The 25,704-nt window shown below is 41.4% G+C and overlaps 1 protein-coding gene across 18 annotated transcripts in view; it reads right to left on the reverse strand.

The window, feature by feature from the left end:
* Positions 1-25,704, reverse strand: part of PTPN13 (protein tyrosine phosphatase non-receptor type 13) — a 95,487-nt gene that overhangs the window by 19,451 nt on the left and 50,332 nt on the right. For 9 of the 18 annotated variants that reach the window (XM_085546709.1, XM_015861658.2, XM_015861659.3 and 6 more), the window contains 17 exons: positions 22,285-22,380; positions 20,776-20,875; positions 14,011-14,233; positions 12,557-12,631; positions 12,273-12,447; positions 11,116-11,269; positions 10,819-10,957; positions 10,248-10,400; positions 8,723-8,905; positions 8,113-8,275; positions 5,002-5,425; positions 4,732-4,829; positions 3,560-3,616; positions 2,486-2,578; positions 1,401-1,508; positions 1,181-1,312; positions 402-868 (listed from right to left, as the gene is read on the reverse strand). In XM_085546709.1, coding sequence (XP_085402835.1) covers positions 402-868; positions 1,181-1,312; positions 1,401-1,508; positions 2,486-2,578; positions 3,560-3,616; positions 4,732-4,829; positions 5,002-5,425; positions 8,113-8,275; positions 8,723-8,905; positions 10,248-10,400; positions 10,819-10,957; positions 11,116-11,269; positions 12,273-12,447; positions 12,557-12,631; positions 14,011-14,233; positions 20,776-20,875; positions 22,285-22,380 — 2,840 coding nt within the window. Of the gene's footprint in view, positions 1-401; positions 869-1,180; positions 1,313-1,400; positions 1,509-2,485; positions 2,579-3,559; positions 3,617-4,731; positions 4,830-5,001; positions 5,426-8,112; positions 8,276-8,722; positions 8,906-10,247; positions 10,401-10,818; positions 10,958-11,115; positions 11,270-12,272; positions 12,448-12,556; positions 12,632-14,010; positions 14,234-16,786; positions 16,920-20,775; positions 20,876-22,284; positions 22,381-25,704 lie in introns of those variants that run through there. The other 9 variants (XM_085546713.1, XM_085546707.1, XM_085546706.1 and 6 more) reach the window with 4 other exon arrangements.

Below are 25,704 nucleotides of genomic sequence, written 5' to 3' on the forward strand. Positions count from 1 at the left end.
CTCTCATTTCAGTTACATCAGAACTACTTTTCTTATCTCTTTAGGAATGTAATCAGACTATGATCACATGAGACAAAACTTAATGAATGGACGTTACAGAATGTACAAGAGCATTACATATTCATTCCAAAGCAGAATCTGCTTTGAGTAAGACATGCCCATGACATGACGCGGTGAAGCTGGAAAATGCTTTGAAATTCCAGGAGTGAATTTCTTCACTTATTTTGAATGAAATCACCAACCTGGTAGAAACATGCTATCAGCATTTGGCATTAAGAGGACAAACTGTGGGTTAGTCTGCCATTCCCCTCATGCCCCTTTCACCTCATTCACACCAACAGACAGATATTTCACTGCCACTATTACACCAGTGGGAAACTTTGACATGAAATAAACTGTGCCTTTTGAGCAACCTGCTGCTCCTGACTGCTGGAGTAAGTTGCTTCATCCATGTCAGAATCTCCTCGGTCAGAATACTCCACGGACTCCACAGCTCCCGACCTTTTCATTTTGGCTCGAGTACTGTCCGATGACAACCTTCTCTTCTCATTAGTTTTCAAAACCCCAGATTGGGAGTCACTGTACTTCTGTGGATCCTGCTGGGCTCTGCCACTGGCACGTCTGCCAAAGCAACCAGCCGTCTGGCTTTGGGACAGGCTGGCACTCTCAGTCCTGGAGTCCTGGGAGCTCACACTCCCATCCCGCCTGCCCCCTGACAAGGCAGACACACTGCCTGCTACAGCCCTCTGATGAGCACGGGACCTGCTAGGTTCCTCTGAAGAGGACTCTGCCTCATTGTCCTGCACTGATGATGGTCTTCTTGCATAGGTCCTGGTCCCATTAGTGAGATGTGAGGTGCTACACGATGCTGAAAGCCAGAAGAGAAGACAGTCAGCAGGGACTGGTGACATCCTGTCTACAGTGTTACACAAATTTCTCAGTTTAGGGCCACGTGAGGTTATACCATTCTATACCATACAGAATGCTTTCTATATAAGGTGCAACCAGTGTGCCCTCACTGAAATTACCCCAAATGATCCAAGTGTAAAGTTTAATGCTTCCGCTGTCAGTCTCTAACACAACTGTAAGCACATATTAACCGGGGTGCACAGAAGTGATGTATGGCCAAGTCAGCTGCTCAGATCAGTGGTCTGATACCAAGAAATACCTCTCTCCATACCTTTGGATGGCTTTTCCTTGGGCTGAGAGATAACAAGTGTTACATCCTCAGGTGCATTCTCTATAATTTCTAATGCTGTGTGGTGGCTGACGCCCTCCAAACTTGTGCTGTTCACAGATATCAGTCGGTGTCCTGCACAAAAGCGCTTGTTTAGACACAATCCAACATCCACTTTTGGTCTTTTCTGTCATGTATACCTTTCCCTTTTCACACCATTCACCTGGTTTCAGAGTTCCTTCCACATCAGCTGGGCCTCCAGGAGTAACTGAGTGAATGAAAATTCCCAGATCAAGTTTCCCCGTCTTCTCTCCACCAACTATCTGAAAGCCTATTGAAAAAGGCCCAAAGGATGCAAATGTCAGTGAGCAGAGCCTAAGTTGGTCCAGCACAAGTTGGTATTTCAAAGCAGACAAAAAATTTTTGACATTCTATTAAATGTAAAATTAAAAAAAATATATATATATAAAATAATATCTATTTCTACCAATTCTACAAGGTAAATCTGGGAAAGATGTCCATGGTCAAGAAAAATGAACATCCAAGATGTCAGGCTTTCTCTGCTCTAACAAAAAGACCAAAGTAACAGCAGAAAAGGCAGAAGGGACAATCCCTACAAATTGCTCTTGTTCTTGGTCAGCTCTTAAGTTACTATGCAGTGTCAATACTAAATATGATCTCCAGGACTCCTTCTCCCTTCAAATTTACATTACAGTACTCTGTGACAGAACAGAGATGCTCCAAAGAACTCCCCTAAACTCTATGGGATACCAGATTACAGGGGAAAATGATGGGGGTTTATGAAAAACAACAGTAAAAAAACAAGGAATGGAATCCAAATATCTGAGATTCTGGGCTCACTAAACCTCATAATTGAAGTTCAGTTCAGCTATATGATGAGAATATAGAAGTACACAGTTCATTTATAATAGCTTTATAAGCTTTACTTCTTGAAAACCTCTAAGTCATCACAACTGTGAGGTGTCCACATGACACAATCCTTTTATTTGAACACAAAGATAATCCCTCAATGCCATTTTTTAAGATTATTTCACAGTAAGCAGAAATGTCAGCCCACATGTAATACAAAGAAACTGAGAAATGGATTTGCCCAACACCACTCAAGTCAGCAGCAGGAGTAACCAAGGAAGTCCAGGCTTCTGCAGCTTAAATGTCTTTAAAATACAGCCCATGACTATTTTCCTCAGTCCTACAATAAATACACTTAAATACAGAACACAAAATCCTTATATTATTTTCAGCTTCCAGAAACATCCAAAACAATTCAACCATGCTAATGTCACATACCCAAGCCCATTTTTTCATCCTTTTTCAGGTTCACCAAAGTGATCTCTCTTTCTGGTGAAGAAACTCTGTTCTGTGTTGTTTGCAGAGACTCACCTGAAAAGCCAACATTTCTTAAGTCAGACACCAGATGAACACATGCACACTGACATCCTTTCAGGTTTGTCTTTGAGTTCTATTCCATAGAACAGATCACTCCTCTGATAGCCTGAAAATCCTCTCTAATATAGTGGGTCCAGCTGCAAAGAGAAGGTTGCCCAGAGAAGCTGTGGATGCCCACCCTCCCTGGAGGTACTCATGACCCAGTTGGATGGGGCCCTTGGCAGCCTGATTGTCCTTTCCAACCCAAGCCATTCTATGGTTCTAAGCTACTAAAAGGTTACTGAGTGAATTCTATTTACAATCTTTAATTGAAACAATTAATGTTAGAAATATGTACTATGACCCATCTTGTTTAAATTGCCAGCATACTGTCAGTCTGAACTCATGAATGATCTACCCAGAGAAGATGGAACTGCTTGGACTGGAGTGCCTAGCCCAGTTCTGCTGAAGTGGTACAGGCACTTCCTCAACAACAGAACATTACTGAACTCTACACTTCAGTAACAGGCAAAAAAAACTGGAGCAAGAGAACACAGCAGAGAGCCCCAACCAGAAAACAGCTTCTATCCCCACCCCTCCCTACTCCAAAAGTCAGCACATGGTCATGTGGGGCCATGCAGAACCATCAGCCTCACAAACATGGGAGAGGAGCTTTGAAGAGCAAAGTTTGTTGCAGGTAACAGCACCTTTAACGAGTCAAACTAGATACTTTCCGTAGCTGTAAAAATCAGCATGTATTTTATATTTATGTATGTTATATTTTATATAACAGATGTAAAAATCTCTCTCCAGAAGCAACCCCCAAACCAGTATTTGAGATAGATTTAGACAAAAATCCCATTCAACTGATTGGCAGAGGTCTGATGTAAACATAGCCAAAGAACAGAAAAAGTGCCAGTGAAGCTCTCAACAAGTATAAATTAAAAGTTACCAACTTAACCAATGGAATGGATGCATTGTTATTTATCAACTTACTGCTCTCTTTTAATGGTGTTGATGATGGAAGATTTCCAGAGCTACTCATGCTAACACCTGCAACATGAATGCAAGTATTGGACATTAATATGATTTTTTTCCCCAAGAAAGCTATGAAGACACATTAGGCTTTACACAGAACATGCATGAGCCCATCACAATAGCAGAGTATTTATTTCTACAATGAGCAAACACCAATGTAGCTATGGTTGAGCAAATTCCAACCGTTAATGTGCTTTGGTCACATTTCAAAGTTCAGATAGGTGTAAGCTCATGCAAAGGCAAAGAACTAAAGAAAGGACAGAGCGATGGCCTTCTCAGCCACTCTAAACTTCAGAAGAAATCAGTAAGGCTTTAAGAAAAAGCCTAAGACAAAGACTAAATTTTGTAGTTCTATTTGATGGATATGCCTAACTTTACAAAGATCAGAACCGCAGCCTTGCAAGTTTTTATACAGTAACAAGCAAGTTTAGGCAGTAACAAGAATGGTTTCAGTCACTACAGAAACTACATGCCTTATGTCCCTCTTCAGTAGTTTCTGCTCATAATGCAGAAAAGCCTCAGTTCCCCATTCTGTCTTGATTTCAGTGCAGTGTAGGTAGTTGTAGTGTTTGTATGTTACTGCCTGAGTGCTTACCCATCTCCCACTTGTTGTAAAGCTACATAAATAATCACAGTTATCTTATTAAACACATGAAAAGCAAGCTAATGTTGTGAACACTTCCATCATCCTAGCTTTTATTATTGTAACAGAAAGCCTCCTGCAACCAAAAATTGATGACAGAGATATAAAAAATTAACATACCACATCCCAGTGTGAGAAATAACTGTATTCAGCTGCTTTGGAGCACTTTTTCTGCTCAAAAACATTGGGTTTTTTTTGTTTTGTTTTTGTGAACATACTTTTTTACTGCTACTAGGACTTACTTGTGTGCAGTACTTTGAACACCTGTGGTATTAGAACAGTTGGATACTTTGTCCATAGGAGTATTTTATTTTTCTTCTTTGCTACAACTGACCTGGAATAATAGGCAATTTGCCTGCATTAACTTTGCCCTCATCCCTTTTTCAAGTCAAAAAGCTACCATCAGTTTATATGAATATCAAAGCACTACATATGAAGCAACTGTAATTTGTTAGTAAATACAGTAACAGTATTTTTGTGTGCTGACCTACTACATAGGCTTGCCCGGTATCTTCCATGGATGATGAGTCCGATTCATTTTTCTTTCTTTCAGGACTTCTACTTAAACCTGCATGAGATTTTGAACTTAAAGGGGAGAAGGAGAGAAGGGAAATCAGACAGAGGGAAAAGGAAATTGGGAAAGGGAAGGGAGGGATCAATGTAATAAAATAATGGTATGAATAATAAATTAAAATTGATGCAAAATGTACATCAAATGTACACAAAGGAATTTCAGGGTGCTCAGAGAGACTCTTACTTGTTCAGTTTTAATGGTCCCGCTGCTGATCCACTATCAAATTTTGGCATTCGCTGAAAGACTCTTCCCATTAAGTCCTCTATTTTCTGTGAGGAAGAGTCCAAAGCTGTGATAATATTCTTCTTCGGGGGGTAAACTGAGATATGGCTCTGACTCAGATCATGGAACGATTTGCTAATAACCCTGGGTCTTTCCTCCCACGAAGTCTTTTCATTCTTGTCCTTTGAAGAGCCAGAGGGTGGTTGGAAGAGCGAGAGCTCGGAGCAGGACAGTCGCTTCAGGATCTCTGCTTGCACAGATAGAGGGCGCACGGCAAGGCGGTTGAGGGTGCTGCTGGCCAGGCTGCCCGTGCTGATGGCCCGCCCCATGCCAAAGCCTTTCACCGACTCCGCATGGATGTTCAGGCTCCTAAAGGAAGCTCGCTCTGTGAAATTTTTAGAACAAGGAACAGTTTCAAGTTATACAACAGAGCCAGCGTGATCTCCCTATACAAGGCATGCAACAAGGTTATTTTTTTGCTTTAGCAACAGTGCTAAGAAGTACACATCATCATCAGGTCCATTTAGTTCACTAAAGACACAAAACTTGGACAGTACGCTGCCCTATCCATCTGCTGTGCTTAAGTGCAACAACGCTAAACAGGAAAATATCCCCTTTATTAGCATTCACACTCTCTGTTAAACTGCAGGGCCTTAGGAAGAGGCATATCACATCTGCTGCAAAGAACAGAATGCAAAGTGCTGACCAGAATTTTGACTACCTGACTGCCCACTGATCCATATTCAATCCATACTAAGCATGCAGACAAGGAACATGTAGTGGTGGAAGACAATTTTTGTAATTTTAAAATGTGAATTAGTGCACAACTGCCACTTCTATATCCACATCAAAGAGCTGCCCCAGTCATGACCATAGACAGACCTAGTGAGCTATGTAAGAATGGTTTTGCTGGAGCAGACATCACAAATCTCAATTTTCTGCCTATGGCTGGGCTCACATCCTGTGGAAAAGCACTTTAATGAAATATTTTAAGGGCTCTTTTCCTGATGTTGCTATTAATCCCTGCCAACACAAGCCACAATTTTCCTATGGATTTCAGGTGAATACTTTCTGCCAACCCCCAACTGAGAATCCTCATGTGCTCAGGAGACTTCCTTAATAAAACTGACTTAAATCTCAGTGCTTTGCGGTTTTCTAAATACCCTTTCAGGTATTCAAAGTTCATTCCTAAAACTCAGTGTCTGGTTCTGGTCACTGTGTGATAGAAGTGAATAAAAGAAACTATTATCCCTCAAGTTATAGCAAAAGCCCTTTCTTGTGTACCACAAAATCATAAATTCCACTTTTCCTGAGCTCTGTGCCTCTTCTCTTTTTATTTATGCAGACAGAATGTTACCGAATTGGCATTTTCCTTTTATTTTCCCAGTCTTAACACTTTTTATTAGATTTACATGTGTTATAATGACGATTTTTTCCCCCCAGATAACTGAAAACACTGTGCAGCACTGGGACTATGAAGTGCTCTTTCCCATGTCTCCATTCTCTGTTGTAATGTTCCATGGCAAGTCACTCCCATGCACGCTGGGTCTTCTTCCGTTTCTCAGAATAATTTCTCTATTCAGCTAAGATCATAGGGAGGGAGGTGATCCTCCCCCTCTTCTCCACCCTGGTAAGGCCTCATCTGGAGTACTGCATCCAGTTCTGGGCCCCCCAGTACAAAAAAGTCAGGGATCTCTTGGAAAGAGTCCAGAGGAGGGCCACAAAAATAGTGAAGGTCCTGGAGCATCTCCCCTATGAAGAAAGGCTAAGTGAACTGAGTCTGTTTAGCCTTGAGAAAAGAAGGCTGAGAGGAGACCTGATCCAGGTCTATAAATATCTGAGGTGTGGGGAGCGAAGTGGCGAGGCCAGGCTCTTTTCAGCAGTGTGTGGAGACAGGACAAGGGGAAATGGCCAGAAACTGGAACATAGGAAGTTCCACACAAATGAGCTTAAGAACTTCTTTACAGTGAGGGTGACGGAGCACTGGAACAGGCTGCCCAGGGAGGTTATGGCATCTCCTTCTCTGGAGATATTCAAGAGCCACCTGGATGCCTACCTGTGTAGGGAACCTGCTTTGGCAGGGGGGTTGGACTCGATGATCTCTGGAGGCCCCTTCCAACCCCTTCAATTCTGTGATTCTGTGATAGTGATTTGGCTGCATGGCTGCAATGTGATTTTTTTTTTTTTCCCTAAATTAGAAATCACAGTCTCCACTGCTTTGGGATCAGACTCCATCCCAGCTATGCTAGCGAAAACCCGGATTAACAGCAACTGGAATGCAGACAGATACAAATATGGAACAAAGAGAGAGTGAGAAGGCAGACTGACCCAAAGATCACTTTCAGGTCTGCAGTGAAGGCCAGCCAGCCACCAGCCAAGTGAACCCTGCTCCAAGCAGGACAGAAATTAATTAGAACAGGGGCTGTTGGATTGTTGTTAACTTTTTTTGCTTTTAAATGATTCTATTCTGCAGATTTTTATTTATTTATTTATTTATTCCTAAAAGAACACTGCTATTTTTATACACACAAACCAGGTGGCAATTCCTATCTGAAGAAAACTGGCAGAGAAGTCATTAGTGTTGCTCCTTAGCAAGGTCCACCAAAAAGGAAGTAGCATAAAGACAGCCACACTCACTGCTTACACACACAGCACCATTACAATGCTTCCTGCTTTATTTGCTCTATTGTGTTTATATTACTTTATCTGTAACCTCACATAAGCAACTCAACACATTTCACACTGGACAAACTCTTAACATCATATTAAAGAACTACCTCTAATTATTTTTTCTTAAATGTACCAAAAGCCATTAATCAAATGAGAAGGCACTATTAATGAATTATTTTTAGATTTCTTTTACTTAAGAGTTGTTCCTGGCTGCCGGCTCTGTGCAATTGCCAACTCTTCCTCTTGTTCTCATAATAAAAGCTCTGGAGTACAATCCCTGCAAATGCAGAGCTACCTGTGTAGCATGCAGTGGAATTATCAAAGCTCAAGTCCAGCTTTTCTCCTCTTATAAAAGCACATAAAGATTGTTATTAAAAACCAACGTGACAGCACAGTTCTTACCGATGTCCTGAGTGTCCTGGTTGCTCTGCCTGGTCCTCATCTGCAGCTGGAACTTATGCTGGGAAGAGCAGAGATGCAAAAGGTACTGACAGGTTTTACTGTTGTCAGTCTGAAAGGAATGCTTGATACCATCTGATGTGTTCTGCAATGTTATTTTCTTCTTCTACATGATGGGGGGGAAAAAAAAAGTTTAAGATGGTGACGACTTCTACCCTACGAAGAACTTTTAATCTGCTTGTGCACAATGACTGCATTCAAATTTTCCTGAAGAAAATGCATTGACTGAAGACATGCATAGGGCCTGAAAGTAATTTGAGCTTAACACAGAAGCATTTTAAAGCTACTTCTGAGCAAGCTGAGATGGCACTTCATTATTATTTAATCAGTTTACTACTGATAACCTTAGCACAGAAGAAATGGGCACAGCATTCCAGTAAGTTATGGGAGCTAGAAGTACTGTTTTCATGGCTCAGCCATACAAGACATCGTCACAGATTATGCTGTAGTAGTGCAACATAATTTGCAGAAATAATGAACACAAAGAAACAGGATCTGGAGATAGAAACGCAGAAAGGGACACACACAGGTACAGGGTAAGAGACCAACTTACACTGAAGGAAATTTTTTTTGTCTCTCTCCATGGGAAGCGCAGCACAGGAGTGCGGGCACCATTGTGAACCTCAAAGATAACGACTCCTCTGGAGCACACCCCCAGCAGGATGCCTGTCTGCGATCTCTTCTCCGGTAACACGTGATGAAGGTGAACACCATACTCTGTGAGCCTCTGACACAGCTGTACAGATCAATGCAATAACAATTCTAAGGGTCTGAAGTGAAGGATATCGCAAGTACTAAAAACAGAGATGAATTTTGGAAAGAAGCTTCCTCTTCGATTGACTATACACGGTGCGCAGATGTTACAATAGCAAAGACATTGAATACAAACTGTTCTAGATGGCTTTAAGACTCAGTAGTATCTGGGCTCTGTAACAGCAATGCTATAGCACATAAACCAAGGATTCATCTAAAAACTCACAACTGAAGTACAAACAATAAAAACCTCTGGGTAAATTGAACTTTCCACAAACTAATTGCTAAAAATGAATTGTAACTAGTCAGATGAATTTGGTATGTGAATACATTCCTTTGATGCAGAATGAGATCTCCACTTCCATTTTGTGATGTTAGCAAAGACAGTCAAAAGAAGTAACTCTGCTCACTCTGCTGCCCTAGTCATTCATTCATTCATTCAGTCTCTTCATTCGTTGCTGAAGGGACTGTGGTAATGTATCAGCCAAGGAAATCCAACTGCTCTCTCTCTACCCACCACTGGTCAGCCTAGATTCAATTAGGATCAAGTTCCCTGCTCCTGCTTAGCATAATTTTTAGCAATTACAGGAACATTTCTGCCAAATGAGCAACAGCTGAGATCACCTCTGCCATTGTGGTCTCAAAGTGACCAAGAAAATGCAGGTGTCATAGTTATCCAGTGGCTTAATTGCAAACTCTTACCTGCTAAGTTCATTTTCATGCATTGAGTCAAGGCAGTATCTGATCACTATCTCATGAGCAACAGCAGAAAACCCATAATGACATTTCTCAGTTGCCTCTTTTAGAATAAACTAAGTATACCTGTGATTATATGCAGTCTTCCCATCATTTTTCAGGCTATCTGCACAAGGAAGTCTGCTCAGTAATGTTTCTGGCTTGCTTCAAACCAAGTATCTCAAGCAGCACAAAGGGTATGAGCTGTAATAAAACTTTTCCTTATTTAAATTCTTTTCCCCATCCTCCACACAAAGATGAAGAAAAACCAAGTATGAAGGAAATGCAGGATGTGCTGCCTCATAATCAGAGCTTCCTTCAGCATAAACATGAGGATCAGTAGTTGCCTTTAACTACTGCATTTGAGATAAAGCAAGAGCAATACTGACAATGGAAAAAAAAAAAAGTGAAAGGACTTCTCTCTCATCAATCATGATTTCTTTTCACTTGTAACAATCAACCTTTTAAGAATACGTTTTCACCTTCCTTCCTTTCCAGCTGTTTTCCTCTATTTTACTTGAAGTCCATGCACTCATCTTCTCAAAAGGAATTATAAAGTCTGATGAAGGAAACAAACCACTATCACTTACCTTCAAGAATTCTAATTCTATCTCTTTTTCAGAAGCACCTGCATAAGTGCTATGCAACTTTGGCAACTCTTCCTTGATGTAGGATGTATCCAGTTTCTCCAGCACTCTAGCTGGGACATAGTGTTCTAGTCTGAAATATGACATGCCATGCACCTACAATACAAAACATTTTTGTAACAGCGTCTCCATATGCAATGGACTACATGGATATGCCTGAAACATAAAGACTTAATTTTAAAAAGAACTACAGATCTGTAAACTTAGACAGAGCAAGGGGAGAGATTATGCATCCCAGTGCTGACCCAGAGTTTAATTTCACTTGTATTTTGAAGGCCTATTCAAGCCTGAATCCTTCTCCACTAAATAAGGAAGGTTCAACAATTGGATCTTGAACTAGGTTCCGCAGCAGTCCCATGTCTAAGCTCTGCTAGACTACTTCAAAACTACAGTTACCAATTGGCTGACTTTCCTGTCCAGGATGGAACTGCGAAGGATGCACAGTAGCTCACAGTCCATTTTTTTATTAAGCAGCAAAAAAAATCATTTCACAGAGATGAAACTTATGATGTACCTCTGCCTGGTAATCTCCATACTCAGCTTGAAGAGCAAGGGATGCTAACAATAAAGCTGTCTCATCATCACAGTGCATCCTGTCTTCCAGGATGTCCTTCCGCAGCTGCAGGTAATACTGGTGACAAGTGAGAGTGTGCCTAGAAGGTAAAAAAAAAAAAAAAAAAAAAAAAAGGAAAGACACAAAAAATCATCTTTGGTATTCTTATTTTTAGGGAATTTGGAATCCTCAATAAATATTCAATTTATGTCCATAAGTTCAGAGCTTAAGAGGTTAAAAAGATGTTCATACACTCACTGTATAAGACTGACATCATCCACAAAAAACTTGATGCGAAAAAACAGAGTGAAGTTGACAGGGGGTTTGTTCTTTTTCTTCGACTCTTCTTTCCATCCTTCTGGAGCTACTTTACTCAGCTTTATGTCAGGATCAACGAAGAAAAATTCATTGTCTGCCATGAACGTTAAAGAAAAGGACATGGGTAAAAACAGAACAAAGTCATTTTTCCAGCTGGAGGGTCAGGACAGAATTTCCAATTCTGGAATTCGGTTCAGCCATCACAAAACCTCACTGTCCCAACAATGGATTGTAAGCACAGTCTATCAAGGATCCAAGGGATCACTGAGTAACAGCAGGAGAAATATTTTTTTAGTTAACAAAAAAATATGAGAGCAGAAAAAGAAAAACCATCTTCCATGATGGCTATGAATCAGGCACCATGGTATCCTTCAAATTTCTTAACCCACAGGAATTCCTAATCTGTCACTCCCTCCCTCCCTTACTATTTATGTCCAATTTGCACTTCTATAAACATTTTCATGGTTGAATTGCAAAAGGCACTGGGAGCCAAGTACAGATGAAGAAGGCTCTCAGGCTGCTCAGGTTTTCTGACTCATGCCAGAACTCTGAGTGCTACAGTTCTGTGATATCCTGCTAGACACAAAAACAGGAAACGTGGGTCTCAATACGTTAGTGCTGCCAAAGTGATCTTCTCCCCTTTGGGGAAAGTAAAGTCCAACATCTGGTCTGTTCTAACAGCAGAAAATGAACAGTTCAGAAACAAATTTATCTAGTTTGAAGGCATCTTACTCTGTACAAAAGGCCCTACCATTTGCCCCAGCATGCCTGTGGGCTGCCCCCAAAAGGCTGTAAGAACATACAAATTAAACCCAGCTCACATCTTCTGTGGGGCACTAGACAGCAACATGCATGAAGGCAACAAGCAATAGTGAAGAACACTCAGAAACCAAAAAGAACCAGCTGAGATGCTGTTACTCAGACAAATGTAGGCTTTTATTGAGTAAACATTTTCTTCCCTGAGGAATGTATTTTGCCTCATACAAGAGCGTGTAACTCAAAGTGACACCTCTGTATGCGCCAGGCAGCCTCCAATTATTCCCAACATCCTGTAGTTAGCTCTCATACCTATTGCTCCAGAAAATATTTATTCTTACCTCTTAAAGTAGCCAGTCCAAATAAATGATGCTCCACTAAGCCAATATGGGCAACAACCATATCAAAGACATCTTTGCAAATTGTTTTGGTGTCACAGGTCAGCTCCAGCTTCTGTCCACTTAGAAGCATCACATTTACTTTCCTCCTTGTATCATCATTCTTCCCTTTCTTTGTCTGCGTTTGATGAAATAAAATATCCCAAGGTTCAGCCTCATGGTTAAGGTGCCTTTGTTGGTTAAATATATTTTCCCTGCCACCAACTGCTTAGTAGTCCCTTTCTTACCAAGATAGACTTTGGCAGATCCAAGGAGATGAATGGTTCAATCGTCATTTTCACAAACTCAGGGCCAAAGAAATTCTGCAAAGCACAAGAGTACGAATTAATACTGCATTACTGGAACAAGAGACAGAGGCACAGTAAACTCCTGCCCTGTAAGTACTAAATAAGAACTGAAGGCTGAAACTGGAAAATCGCTAGGAATTCTTGCCAAGAGCTGGTTGGTTTGAACAACCTCATTTCACCCACATGCGTGCCAGACACACTGGCAGGCCATGCTGTTGATGACATTACCACTATTATGTTGTCCTTCCTTTTGAGGGCAAAAAGCTAGGACATTAATCTGATTTTGTCTTCCTTGAAAATAGAAGGCGCACATTGCATATCAGGATCATATGGGCTTCTTTCAGTCATCAGTTGCCTGACACTGAGAAGGTCCTCTGTGCTGGTGGCAACTCTGCCTCAGCAAACTTCTGCCTGTAACATACAACTCTCCTTTCCTAGAGGCTAAAATGCTTCAGTCTAATTCTGCCTGCTAGGTTCATGCAGAGATTCTGGCCAATTTCTCCCTGCCTGTAGGCAAACAAGTATTCTGCTGGTTATTCCTGGAAATTACAAAAGAATCTGTCCAAACGCTTAAAGAAGGCCTCTGCACAATATTGATTTAAATCATGCCTTAAGCAACAGGCCCAAGTTTCATCCAAATAATTGCTGGTTAAAGCCTACGTGAATAAACTAGCCAGAATGTTGGGACTGGAGACAAACGAGCGTCTGGAGACAAACTCTGCATTAGGGGACAGCAAATTCATATTTAGGTCCCGTGTCATATTTTCCCATCCAAACCAGAAAAAAAGAATCCAATGAAATGAAAGCAGCAGCAGGGGGCATCAAATTGCCATCTATCCAACAATCAGTGCTCCATCTGCCTATATTATATCTCTGTCTCCCTCTTCCTCTTTAATCTCATATTTCATCCACTTTTACTTTTCCTAGCAAGAGCTGGGAAAGCAAAGGGGAGCTTGCATGATGCTTCAAGGTGGACCCAAGAGTAAAACACATCCTCTTGGTGTGTCTTTACCTTCCCAGTTTGTTAATTTCACAATCTTTGAAGGTGGTGGGACACATCTACGTTCTGCCAAGGGAAACCAATACAAACAGAACTGGTTAAAAACATGACAGGATATAGGAGAAAAATGCACCTTATCCTTGCTGGATACTGTAGTACTCAATGCACATTCAAGTTGCATCTTGCTGTTCGTTTCATTATCTTTTGATGCTGCATTTGCCTACCTGCCCACTAATAAAACAAGATCTCCAAAGTCTCTCCTAGAAGGCAACACCAAACTACCAATGACTGCTTATTACAAGACCTGATTTATGAATCTCACATACTTCAGTTTCAGCTGAGACACTGCTCTTTTTCAAAGAATACATAAGTTCACCCACGATCAAGGCATTACCCTCAGTTTCCTTTGAGTCATGGCTGTTTCCAGAGCTATTTCTCTGAGCGGATCTCTGGTGATGTCCAGCATAGAAGACCTGATTGCATCTCCAGAGTAGAGGTTGGGCCGGGACTGCCTGAGAGCCATACGAGCCTGCAGCTGCAGCATTTCTTCTTCCTGGCGCTTCAGCATCGCTTCTTGACTGACGAGATTGCCGTCAAATGATGCTTCATGCTGCCTGCTATACAGTCAGAGGGGATAAAAGTCATTACCAGTAGGCATCAGACATTCTTCTGCATTAAGCAATTTCCAAAGTGAAAAATCAGAAACATCAACAAGCCCCTAACAAATATTGCATTAAACTCAACGTTTATTCAGCAGCCAGGAGACGAATATAGCACATCAGGACTGAAGCACCCTACAGCAAGCAATCAGTATGGAAAATGAGTAGAACATGCCAAGTTTCGACAACTGCAAACTGTCATTTATTTGTATAAAAATGAATGCTCAAATGCACTCTGAAAAATATGTGACGTGCCTACATATCAGCATTCTACATTATTATAAATAGAATAATTAAATGTTTTCATCTTTTTTGAACAGGAAAAAAATGTTTATTTTAAAGTGCTAAAATGGCTTCACTGATACACAGGCGTGGTAATAAATAAGAGTCTAAATGAAGCAGCAGGGGGAAAAAAAGCAAGCAAGAAAAATAAAAAATGCCACTATTTCTGAGAAAACAGCAAATTAGTTTCCAGTTCTTGTATCAGCACACGTGCTGAAATTTTATCTATTTTCATTAGGGGAAAAAAAAGTCATATTCCATTTTAGGTGGATGGATGCTGTTTTTTATTGAAAATCCAGATATTTGGAAATGCAAAAATAGGAGAAAAAAAACCCAAAATATTTTTCTCTCCTCTCCCTTTCTCCCATACATAAGGAAAAACATTTCTAAACCCAAAACTCAAAACAAATGAATCAAGGCTTCTTTAGAAATCCTAAAGCAAGAAAAAAATATCATTCTTCTCCTGCATAGAGAATCAGACAGAGACAATTTTTAAACAGAAGTAGGTAGGGGAACTTAACAGAACTTCCATCCACCAGAAAGCACATTTAACAAAGGTATATTTGCACAACAGCAAGCTCAGTTCACTTTGCTAACAACCCATCATCAGTTGTGTCAATAATTCCAATTCTAAGCTAAGCCAATTTGATGGCACGCTGGAGCAATGAAAAACATGGAAAGAGTTCTGAATCCTTTACATTGCTGCACTGAATCTCAGGAATACAGACAAATGTAAAATCAAGTCCTTCACTGACGCTGATGTAGAGCCCTTGGTAGTAAGAAGGTCATTTACTGAGACTTTTTAGGACACAACAATTCCTATAGCTGTTTCTTATCAGAACCCAAATGTGTTTGATGAACAAATCAATTAAAAAAAAAAAGAAAATGCCTCTGTGCAGACAGCACCATTGTCTATGATAATTTGTGGGCATGACGTCAGATTTAGTTCCATCTAATGAATGCCAGAAGTGAGAACCACACAGAACATCTTCTGAAACTCCCTGAGATTGAAGTTTCATTGGCCAATAAACAGACAAGACAAAAGCACACTTAAAATACAATTTATATTACTGTGGAAAAGCCCAAATAATAAAATGGTAACAATGTGCCAAGAACAAAGCAAAATAACACTGAATCCTCAAATGGAATTTCAGGTAAGTTCTTGAGGAGTAATGGAAGATCGCATTCATGTCAACCCATTATCCTTCCCACTGTTCTGGGCCTTCATAACAGTGCTCCCCTTTTCCCTCCTCCGCTCCTCACTGTAACAGACTTAATAATGTGTGCCCAAAAGGACACAGCAAAGAGGAAAGGCCCCAGACCTGCAGGGACTTGTGCACCATCTCAGCTTTTCGCAGAGAGGAGGCTTATTGAGATCAACGTACGTGGGAATATTCACAATGAAGTTACTTAAATATGCCCACAAGCGTTCTCCAGATCAAGGCCTAAGGATGGGCCCTGAAATGAAAAAGAAAAGCACAACACAAAACAAAACCAAAACACCTTCTGAACATAAGTATCTGTGAATTATCAAAGATGATATGAAAAAGTGAGGCGTGTTACAACTGGCTTTATCTGAAAGCACTTTCACATGAGTGAAAATGCCAACTGCTGAAAAAAAAGTGCCTCTCCAATAGCAGGCAGACGTATGCAACAGCAATCAGAAGTTACTGTGCAAAATAGTATCCTCACACTGCTTTGTCTTTTTAACTCACGTGCCTTTTTCTGAAATAGTGCATGGGGGCAAGTGGGAGGAAACTCAAAAATGTAATGCTTCAGGCATTTTCCTGGTGCAGGACACAAATGCTGTCATCAGTTCAAGATAGCAAACTGACATCTTGGCTAAATGCAACAATGCCAGGCTCAGGTAGACAGATTTCAATGGAAGATAGAGTACAGGCCACTGTCAGGTTTCCAAGGCCAGGACTGTACCTCTCCTTTGTCATTAGAGAAGATACTGTTGACAGATACAGGCAGAGCACTTCTGAGAAATGTGGAACATGCAGGTATTATTACTCCCACCAAAAACTCCAAATTCCATTCCTAACAGATAGCATAGCAGATAAAAGTGTTTTTTCTCTGGTTCCCCATGAGGCAAGTACTTGGTTGCTGCTCTGTATTTTCGTCTGTGTTTGAGTGCAAATCACAGCACTACAGCTGCTCATTAACCCCCAGATGGCTGACTCCATAAGCAGCAAGTGTATACAGAACCTCATCTGGTGTACTTACCAAGAATTAGCACAGATTGGGTCAGAGGAGGAGGCTGGAAGAAGGGAAGCGGGTGGACATTCTGTGATAGTGCAGTGGGAAGGTCAGGAAGAGATGGAGAAAGAGTGATGCATTTGGGTAGGAGAGGACGGAGATGCACACGGAATGTAGTGAGGAATGGAAGGAAAGGGATCAGAAGGAAAAGATCCGTGTCAGCAGCTGCTCCTAGAGAGAAAAAGGAAGAAATAGTGAAGGAGGAAAAAGAGAAAAAAGGACAAAAATCAGAAATACAAGAAGCAAAGAGGAAAAACAGGCACAATCCACTGCCACGAGGAAAGCATTCCGAGAAGTTCAAAGGGTAACAGCGGTGACAGAACACAAGAAGGGTTTCGCCTTACTCTAAAACTACTAAAAAAAAATTGATGGCTTCTGCTAGCTCAGGAGCAGGCTGCAGCATGAGTCCCACAGCCTGGTAAATGAGCAGCTTTACTGCTTGCTTAGCATTGGCTGCAGATTCCCTTTGATCCAGATTCCCCCATTTGCTATACCTCAATTGTACGAAGTTCATTCCACAAGTAATTAAACTGACTGTCTCTAATGACATGCTACAGAAGCAGTACATTTAAAACGCACCAAAGTATAGATGGTATCTCTGAGCACTAAAACTGTTCCCAACTGCTGAAAGGACTCAAGCTGGGGATTCAGTCACATACTGCCCCAAACCCTGAAATCAAATGATGAGCCAAAACCCCCAAACCTCTGAGAATGTGCTTCTTAGAACTACTTGTTAGCAAGTACTTTGAAAGAGTGTTTCTGAAGTCAGAAAAGACAAAGTCTTCAACAGCGCAGAACATTCTGAAGAAGCAACATACAGTATTCTGGATATAAACAGTGCATTTGCATCCCCAGAAATGTCCCTGCTGAATTCTGTTACTGTGTTTGATGGTACTCCTTTCTACATGGCATTGAATTGCAAACCTTTAGTAGCAGTTGGAGAATGACAAAGAAGGAGCTAGCCAGCTCTGCCTCCCATTCAGCTCATGTAATTAACAGAGATATTATCAAACTGTTATTGTAGCAACAAATTCTGATCCTAGCTGCTTTGCTGTTTTGCAATAGGTCTACAAAAAAGTAGAATTTGCTTTTAAGATTTTAGTCTTTTAAAATATCTTAACTATAATTACTCGTGGTTCTTCAGCAGAAAAAGCTTTTTTTAGCCTTAGGAAATGGGGGGGACTAATATGGAAATCAGTAAGGAACTTGTGGTACCTTCTATGCCATTTCTTGTGCAGCTGTAGAACAGTATCTTATAGCACAGGCACAGATATGAAGCCAAGCAACACCACCAGACTCAAATGAATACCAGGCCTTGGAGGAAGACTGCAGTTACATCAGTGTAAGGTTCACACCATTGCAAAGCAGCAGATGATTCTGTGCTGAGCATACAGAGTAGTATTCTTCAGAATTCCATATGTACACGAACTAGCTCTATTAAAAACACAGTCTTAAAAGAGCAATATAAAGTGAAATGATGCACTGTGAAATGAACCATGAGAAAGTCCTTAATCTTTAATGGTAGCACTTCCACTTCCATAATGGGCCTGATTTGTTGACAGCAGCGTGACTCGCTTCCATACAACGTACTACAGTCAGTTTCTGAAATGTTTTGCAAACAGAAATAAAAGTTCTCTATCAGCATCCGCGAATTACTGCTGGCTCATTCTTAAGTACAGCCACAGTGCTGAACTGGCAGCTTCCATGTGTTGAATTCAAACCTACTGTGGAAACAGGGCTGACTTCACAGTGCACATCAAGAAAGAAAGAAACAATGGCAAAGGAATGAAGAAAGCTCTGAGCTGACTCCATGCACACAGTGGTAAGTGAACTGTTTGACCATTCTAGCGCAGTACTGAGGTGGCATACAACTGGAAGCAGAAGTGTAGAGCCCTTTACTCCCTATCACCTCCTGCTCTTGCACCTGCATCACGGCAACTCTCACTATCAGTACAAGCTGGGGGATGTAAAGACAGAGACTGCTCAGCCAAAAAGACTTGAGCATACTGGTAGATGGCAAGCTGGACAAGCAATGTGTCCTCACAGCCTAAAAAGCCAACCATATCCCAGGCTGCATGTAAAGTAGCGTGGTCAGCAAGGAGAGGAAGGTGATCCTGCCCCTCTAACCTGCACTGGTTGAGACCTCATCTGCAGTACCATATCCAGATGTTGAATCCTCAGTACAGGAACGACATGGACTTGTTAGGCAACATCCAGAGGAGGGCCATAAAAATGATCCAAGGGAACACCTCTCTTATGAGGACAGGCTGAGAGAGCTGAGACTATTCAGCATGGAGAAGAGAAAGTTCCAGGGGGACCTGATAACGGCCTTTCAATATCTAAAAGGGGGATCTGAAAAGAAGGGGACAGACTCTTTAGCAGGGTCTGTTGTGATAGGACAAGAGGAAATGGTTTCAAACTAAAAGAGGGTAGATTTAGACTGGATAGAAGGAAGAAGTTTTCTTACACAAGGGTGGTACTGAAGCACTCACACAGTTGTCCAGAGAGGTGGTAAAAGCCCCACCCTTGGAGACATTTAAGGTCAGTCTGGATGGGCCTCTGATCTAACTGCAAACGTCCCTGTTCATTGCAGGGGAGTCAGACTAGATGACCTTTAAGGGTCCCTTCCAATTCAAATGATTCTGTGATTTGCCAGGGTTACATGCATTCCAACCACCAAAGAAGTATTCACCCAGCTAAGCAATGCTTAAATACTTTTCCCACTACAAGAAAAGCCATTACATTTAATTGCCAATACACATATTTCTAAATAATTTACAGTTTTCAGGCACGGTACAAGTGCTAAGAAAGCAATGTGTCATCTCAGCAGACCAAATAACACTTCCAAGTCACCTTTCTTTTGCTAATCTGCACTCCCCCCACAGATCATCTTAGACCCTGCCTCACTCAGGTGCATTCAGGGCAGGTAATGCAGTGCAGGACACCTGTGTGTGTGTGTGTGAGTGTGTGTATGTCGAACGGGACCCACAGCCATCTGTGCTGCTGTGAGTGCGTGGTTTGCTTGCCTCCAGACCTGAGACATTCTGTCTCTCAGATCCAAACGTACACTGAAACACCATGATAGAAAGTTATAAATATCCTAAAATACTGAGCTATCATTCCCCTGAGCCATCCCAAACAAAACAGAAGGCTGCTGAGATGGTGGTGGTTGTTGCAGTGAAGAAAGGAAACATGTCCCAGCCTCTTCTGTTTCCACAACATAAGCAATTTCAATCCTACTGAATGGATTATTATAGGTATGCCACAGTGACTCAGCATCTTACAGAGACCAAAAGAACATCTGACTAAAAGGTCCATGTCTGAAAGATGCTCAGACACTTACAATGGACCCAGCAGGTATGTTCAGAGCAGCTGCTGCTGTACTAAGGTGTAGTACAAAGTAGAACCCACTTTTTAAAGCAGTACTGATGAACAGCATTTGTAAAAGAAATTAAAAAAAAACCAAAAACAACAACACAATAATGTACAGACTTAATATTCCAATATATATGTAACAGTGAAAGGCAACTCAGAAAGCAGAAGTTGTACTAATACTTAGTAAAATGGGCCTGCCTAGTCAGTGCTGAGGTTATACAAAAGCAAAAAGACAACATGGAACACCAACAGAAACCAAGCGCTTGTCAGACAAAGCAACTACATGGACAGCTGCTGGATTATTTTAAAGCAGTTATATATTATAGCTCCATTATTAAGTAAGCACACATCAAAATAATACTTACTGATATCAGTACTTTATAAAACCTTCAGAGAAGTATAATCAAAATACAAATGATTTCAGTATACTGAAATATATGCAATTCTAAAATGATTTTAGTGTCCAACATGCAGTTTCCTAACATTACACAGAAGCACACGAAAAATCTGCTTGCAGATTGACAGTAGTTTCTCCGATAGAGACCGAGCATTCCAAGAAACACTGCTTTCACATGGCTTACCTTGCCCTCTGAGAATGTGCTTGACTTGATTGAGAGATATCATCAGTACCTGGCAAAGCACCACCAGCATCATCCCTCTTGAATCCTTCATTTCTTCTCACTGGCAAACCAAAAGACAAATTAGTATAGAAATGGGCAACAAAGCATAAGGAGCAATCCCATCTAACATTAAGGACTTAGCAGAGATTAATTAGATTTTCATCAAAGACAACTTAGAAAGAATCTGGTTTCTGTGTTCCTGATATTAGACACGCAATCATTATCCAGTCATTTTAGTTCTCAGAGATCTTACTGCTTCCTCCAATGAAGGTAACAATACCACAAGCTCTTTGAGGAAGAATACTAAGGCAAGCCTAATTAAATAAAAAAAAAAACAACACAAGAAAACCCTATCCAATCAAAACCACAAAACCACACACAGACAACTTTCCAGCCTGAAATGTTTCTTCTTCAGTCACGAAATGTACAAGTGGCAGAGTCACCTTAAAAATTGCTTTGGAGCAGAATCAGAGCAGCGAGGTAAAGCACAGTGCTGCAGTTCAGAAGAAGGGAATTAGGAAAGCAACACATCGCTGAACTCCCGTGTTTAATTTCTGTTTCTGAAATCTGACACTTTTCTATGATTTATGAAATAGTGGTCATTCTTTTCTCCTTTTGATAATAGACTTACTTGCTTTCCTGTTGACAAGTCACCTCTTTTGCTGATAAGTCCTCTGCAGCAGCGCTGAGATTCTACACTTAGAATCTGATTTTGCAAAGCATTTTGCTTTCCTCTCTGACTGTACCCACAATGAACAAAGGCAGCAGGAGAGCTCTTGGACATGAAGACTTTGAAACTGTTTTTTACATTACAGCTGTTTTGCAGAGCCCAGCAGTGCAGGTAACCAAAAGGTGCTCTCTCTCACCCGTACAGACCCCAGAAATTTTTGGCTTTGGGCAGACACTGACAAGCAGCCTGGTCTGAATGACAAGACATGGAAGGGAAGTGAGTTACAGGAGCTGTACCTCAAGACCAAGATTGTTACTTGCTGCTTGCTTCTACTTCCTAGACTCTGGTTCAGCATTTAGGAAGAGGGCAGCCAAAAACATGGAGAAAGCTGAGAGCACAGAGAAACCTTCTGAAACCCAAATAATTAAAGCATACGTGTTCCATATGAGGCTTTTGCAATTTACTACAATTGTACACCAGCAACAGCTTGATTGTTTTTGTGTCTGGGAAGGCTGCATGCCATTTAGATCAAGTCCTCCAGGGAAGTTAACCATTTCCACCTTTTCCTGACAAGTTCCCTTTCAGAGTGTGAAATGTCAAACTCATTTCTGCACAGACTGCCAATTGTGCTGAATTGTACACAATTATGTAATTATATGAGATCATCTTACAACTTCAGACCAGTGGTAATTATCAAGCCTCCTACTACAGATTTAGACTTCCTTCATCTTTTTTTTTTTTTTTTTAAACAATTATCTTCACTTCTTTTTGTTTTGTTATTTCTTAAACTGAAATCTTACCTTGCCTGAAATCTGCTTCTGAAGAAATAATGGATGGGCTTTCACTCGAAGTACTGTAAACATCGCTGTGGTATGATTTGTATCTTCTCAGAGGCTCTGAAAGTTGAAATTGGGGTATCGGAATAGTAAGAGAACAACAGTTCTAATGTAGAATCAAACACAGTGCAATGAAATGTGCTCTGTTCTCAGTATTTTAAATGCCTCTCTGTGCTTAGTTAACATGGAAGCCAAGGATGCACTCTGTGAATCCACAGGGCTGCCTCCATGGCTCAGCGTTCTGGGCCGGCAGCCCCTCTCCTGGCTCCTCATAACTCCCTCTCAGAATCACTCCCAAGTTAAAATTGATGGCTAAAATCCCAAAAATAACCAAAGAGAAACAACCAAAAGGCAGAACAAAACCAATCTCTATCACCCAATGTCATAAGTGTCCATGCACCTCTCCTGTGTGCAACCACAGCCCAGCCCCTGGTTCCTTCTCTATGAAAAAGGAAAAACCCTCACAGCAAGAAAGCAGGAACTGGAAAATTATAATTCATTCACGTTCGGCACCCACAGAAATAAATAAATAAATCATAACAACCAATTAATGAGTCTCTCTGGGACTTCTACAGAACCACAATAAACAACTGCATTTGAAGAGAAATCAGAACAACACAGCCTCAACTTCTCTCATTTGTGGATTCTTTAACACACTGAAGCAAAGGAGACAGTGGAAAGGATCCATCTGTGCTATTTGCAACAGCCTCCCCAAACATTCTCATATGCAGGTGAGTGAACAACTACATAGAGTGTTTGTAAGCAGAAAACAAGCAAAACAAACAAACAAAAAAGCCTCCATCATTCACCACTTCAGGATACCACTTCAGTTGTCCTTTCTAGAAGGCCTTTGGTCCTCATACAGGTAACATTCTTAACAGCTGTAGACACAAACGCAAAGCACTGCAGTAAAGAATGGAAAGGTTGGAATACAGAATGCTGAGCAATGGGGCAGGTAGCAGCAGCGGATTTGAAGTTACTGCAGAGTACAGCTGGAAGAGGAGTTATTAACCCAGCGATACATCTGCTGAGAGAGAATCATTAATAATGAGGTTATCATACAGAAATAACAAGGGAAATGGGCAAAAACCTCCAGTATTAAAAATATTCTTATGGAAAACCAGTTATCTGCTGTTTGGAAAGGAAGAAACTGAGCTCAACTAGCAAGCTAAGATGCCTTGTTTGGTTACTAGGAGCAGCTTTTTTTCAGCAGGGCAAGCACTCTACCTTGCAAACCCAGCACCAAAAATCATCTTCCCTTTCACAACTGCTACTTCAGCACCCTGGATTTTAATGCAAAGAAATTCACCATCAACCTAACCATTACTTGACTAGACAGGGAAACAAAGGCCAAATTTGGTAGGGAGCCTTTTGTCATGTATTGTTACAATGCTCCCACCCCACCACAATATAGCAGCTACAGCGCAGAAACACTTAAATGAAAACAGATCTCCTCTTTCCCAGCAGTTTTACTGACTCCTGATTTTGCAAGTCTGCTGGCTGGCTTTGAAGCAAGAGGAAAGGAAGGGCATAATAAAGTACAACATGAGATTCTGAGCAGATCCTTTTTCCACCCAGTCAGCAACTGGGCTTCCTGAACGACACACAAACTGTGCCTCCAGCCCGCTCCTTTGAGACATGGCGTTCTGCACAAAATCCATGTAAAGCTTTAAATCAGGAGCTGAGAGCTGAGCTCCCAAGCCAAAGAGTATGCACTCAGAGTCCTGATCGATCGCCGTGGGGCATCCTCTCATTGGCAGCAGCTCCCAGCTCTCAGCTGTTGATGCGATACATGCACACATCCTGACCACGTGAGATCTTTGCCAGGGGCATAGACAGGACATGCAGGGCAGACCTGTGAGCATAGGATTCAATACTGAGGCTACTATATTTACTGTGCTTGGAAAAAAATCACCGAATAGCTCACTCTGCCTTCTTCCCTCAGCACATTCTCTTCAATTTTAACACATCACACTGAGATTTAACTTCAGAGAAGACACATGGATCATGACCAAACCGAATTCCTTCTAAATCAGGGCTGGCTTCCAAAGGTCATGAGTCCTGACTCTGGGATTGAGGTAAAGTTCAGTTCTTCATGCAATAGTTAGAAAAACAAGGATGAGCTTCCAGCTCATTAGGTGGGAAGGTGAAAGATGAAATCCACGACAGCTAATGAAGGCAATAAAGAACTTCCCTCTGCAATCCACAGCTTTCCCTGGGATTTTTTTTTTTAACAACCTTGTTGTTTTATATTTGGTGACTAAGGAGAGAGTGTAGGATTGATTTAACTCCTAGAAACAGCAAGCACACTGTAGCAAAACTTATTCTACCAGTAGCTTTTCCTATGCAATACACTGCTAGGTGATAGTCTCTTATCAGAACACCCTAGGTCATTTCAATACCTTAGTGGAAAGAAAAATAAAAGAAACACACAAAAACTCCCTCTCAATTTCAGCGTGTTCTAAGAATCCGTGACTACAACATCCATATACAACTTGTTATACAACTGAAGCTAACACCAGCTACCATCCAACACAGGATGAGCAAAGAACCCAGGCCATGTTGCTCAGTGCTGCAGTGGTACTTTTTCCACCTCCCCATGGAAGGCAGCAGTGCACAACCCCAGAGGCACCTCACCTAATGCAGAATAACAAAACGTGGTATTTGTGCAGGGCAAGGCATGCGAGCTCAGACACGTCATTACAGAAAGCCTTGTCCCAGCCAACTGCAACAGAAATCAGAACCGCATTCAACTTGGAATGCCATTATCCCGAGCACATGACTCACATTAGATACACTGGTTCTCAAATGCGTGTTATTGCAAAATTACAACTGGTTGTACAGAGAAGGAAAAGGGCTGAGACGATGGCAGAGTTAAAGGAGCAGTTTTGTGAAAGGGTGCTAGTCTGGTCTGTGGGTTTTAGTGGTATCCATCTTTGTTAGCAGAGAGTTTCATTGTTGCATTATTTAAAACACATAAGCAGTCGTTTGAAGAGGGCCTGGGATCTGCTTCCCTCACAGGTATTTAACAAATAGGCTGGAGTCATGTTCACCCTTCTTTTTCCCCTTTCCATCTAATCAAGCCTCAATGATCTTACACAAGGCAGAACGGCGCAGGTACAGTGGGAAGAGCATGGAAACCCAGTCTGAATTCCTAGTGAAGATCCATCTGGACTAACAGCCACAGGAAGAAATCTGCTCCTCCAGGGGAACAGCCTCAACCCTTGTTTTTAATACACAGTTACCACACTGAACAGAAAAGCTGTACTGAGCATACCAACCATGTCACCACTCAGACCTCCCAGAGAACCTAACGGCCATCTGGTACACAGCGTCTGGCACCATCTGCGTGACAAGAAGGAGCAGAGCCATGTAGAACTGCCA

Source organism: Coturnix japonica, chromosome 4, assembly GCF_054131305.1.
Source record: "Coturnix japonica strain WE chromosome 4, WE-NBRP24, whole genome shotgun sequence".
NCBI lineage: Eukaryota > Metazoa > Chordata > Aves > Galliformes > Phasianidae > Coturnix > Coturnix japonica.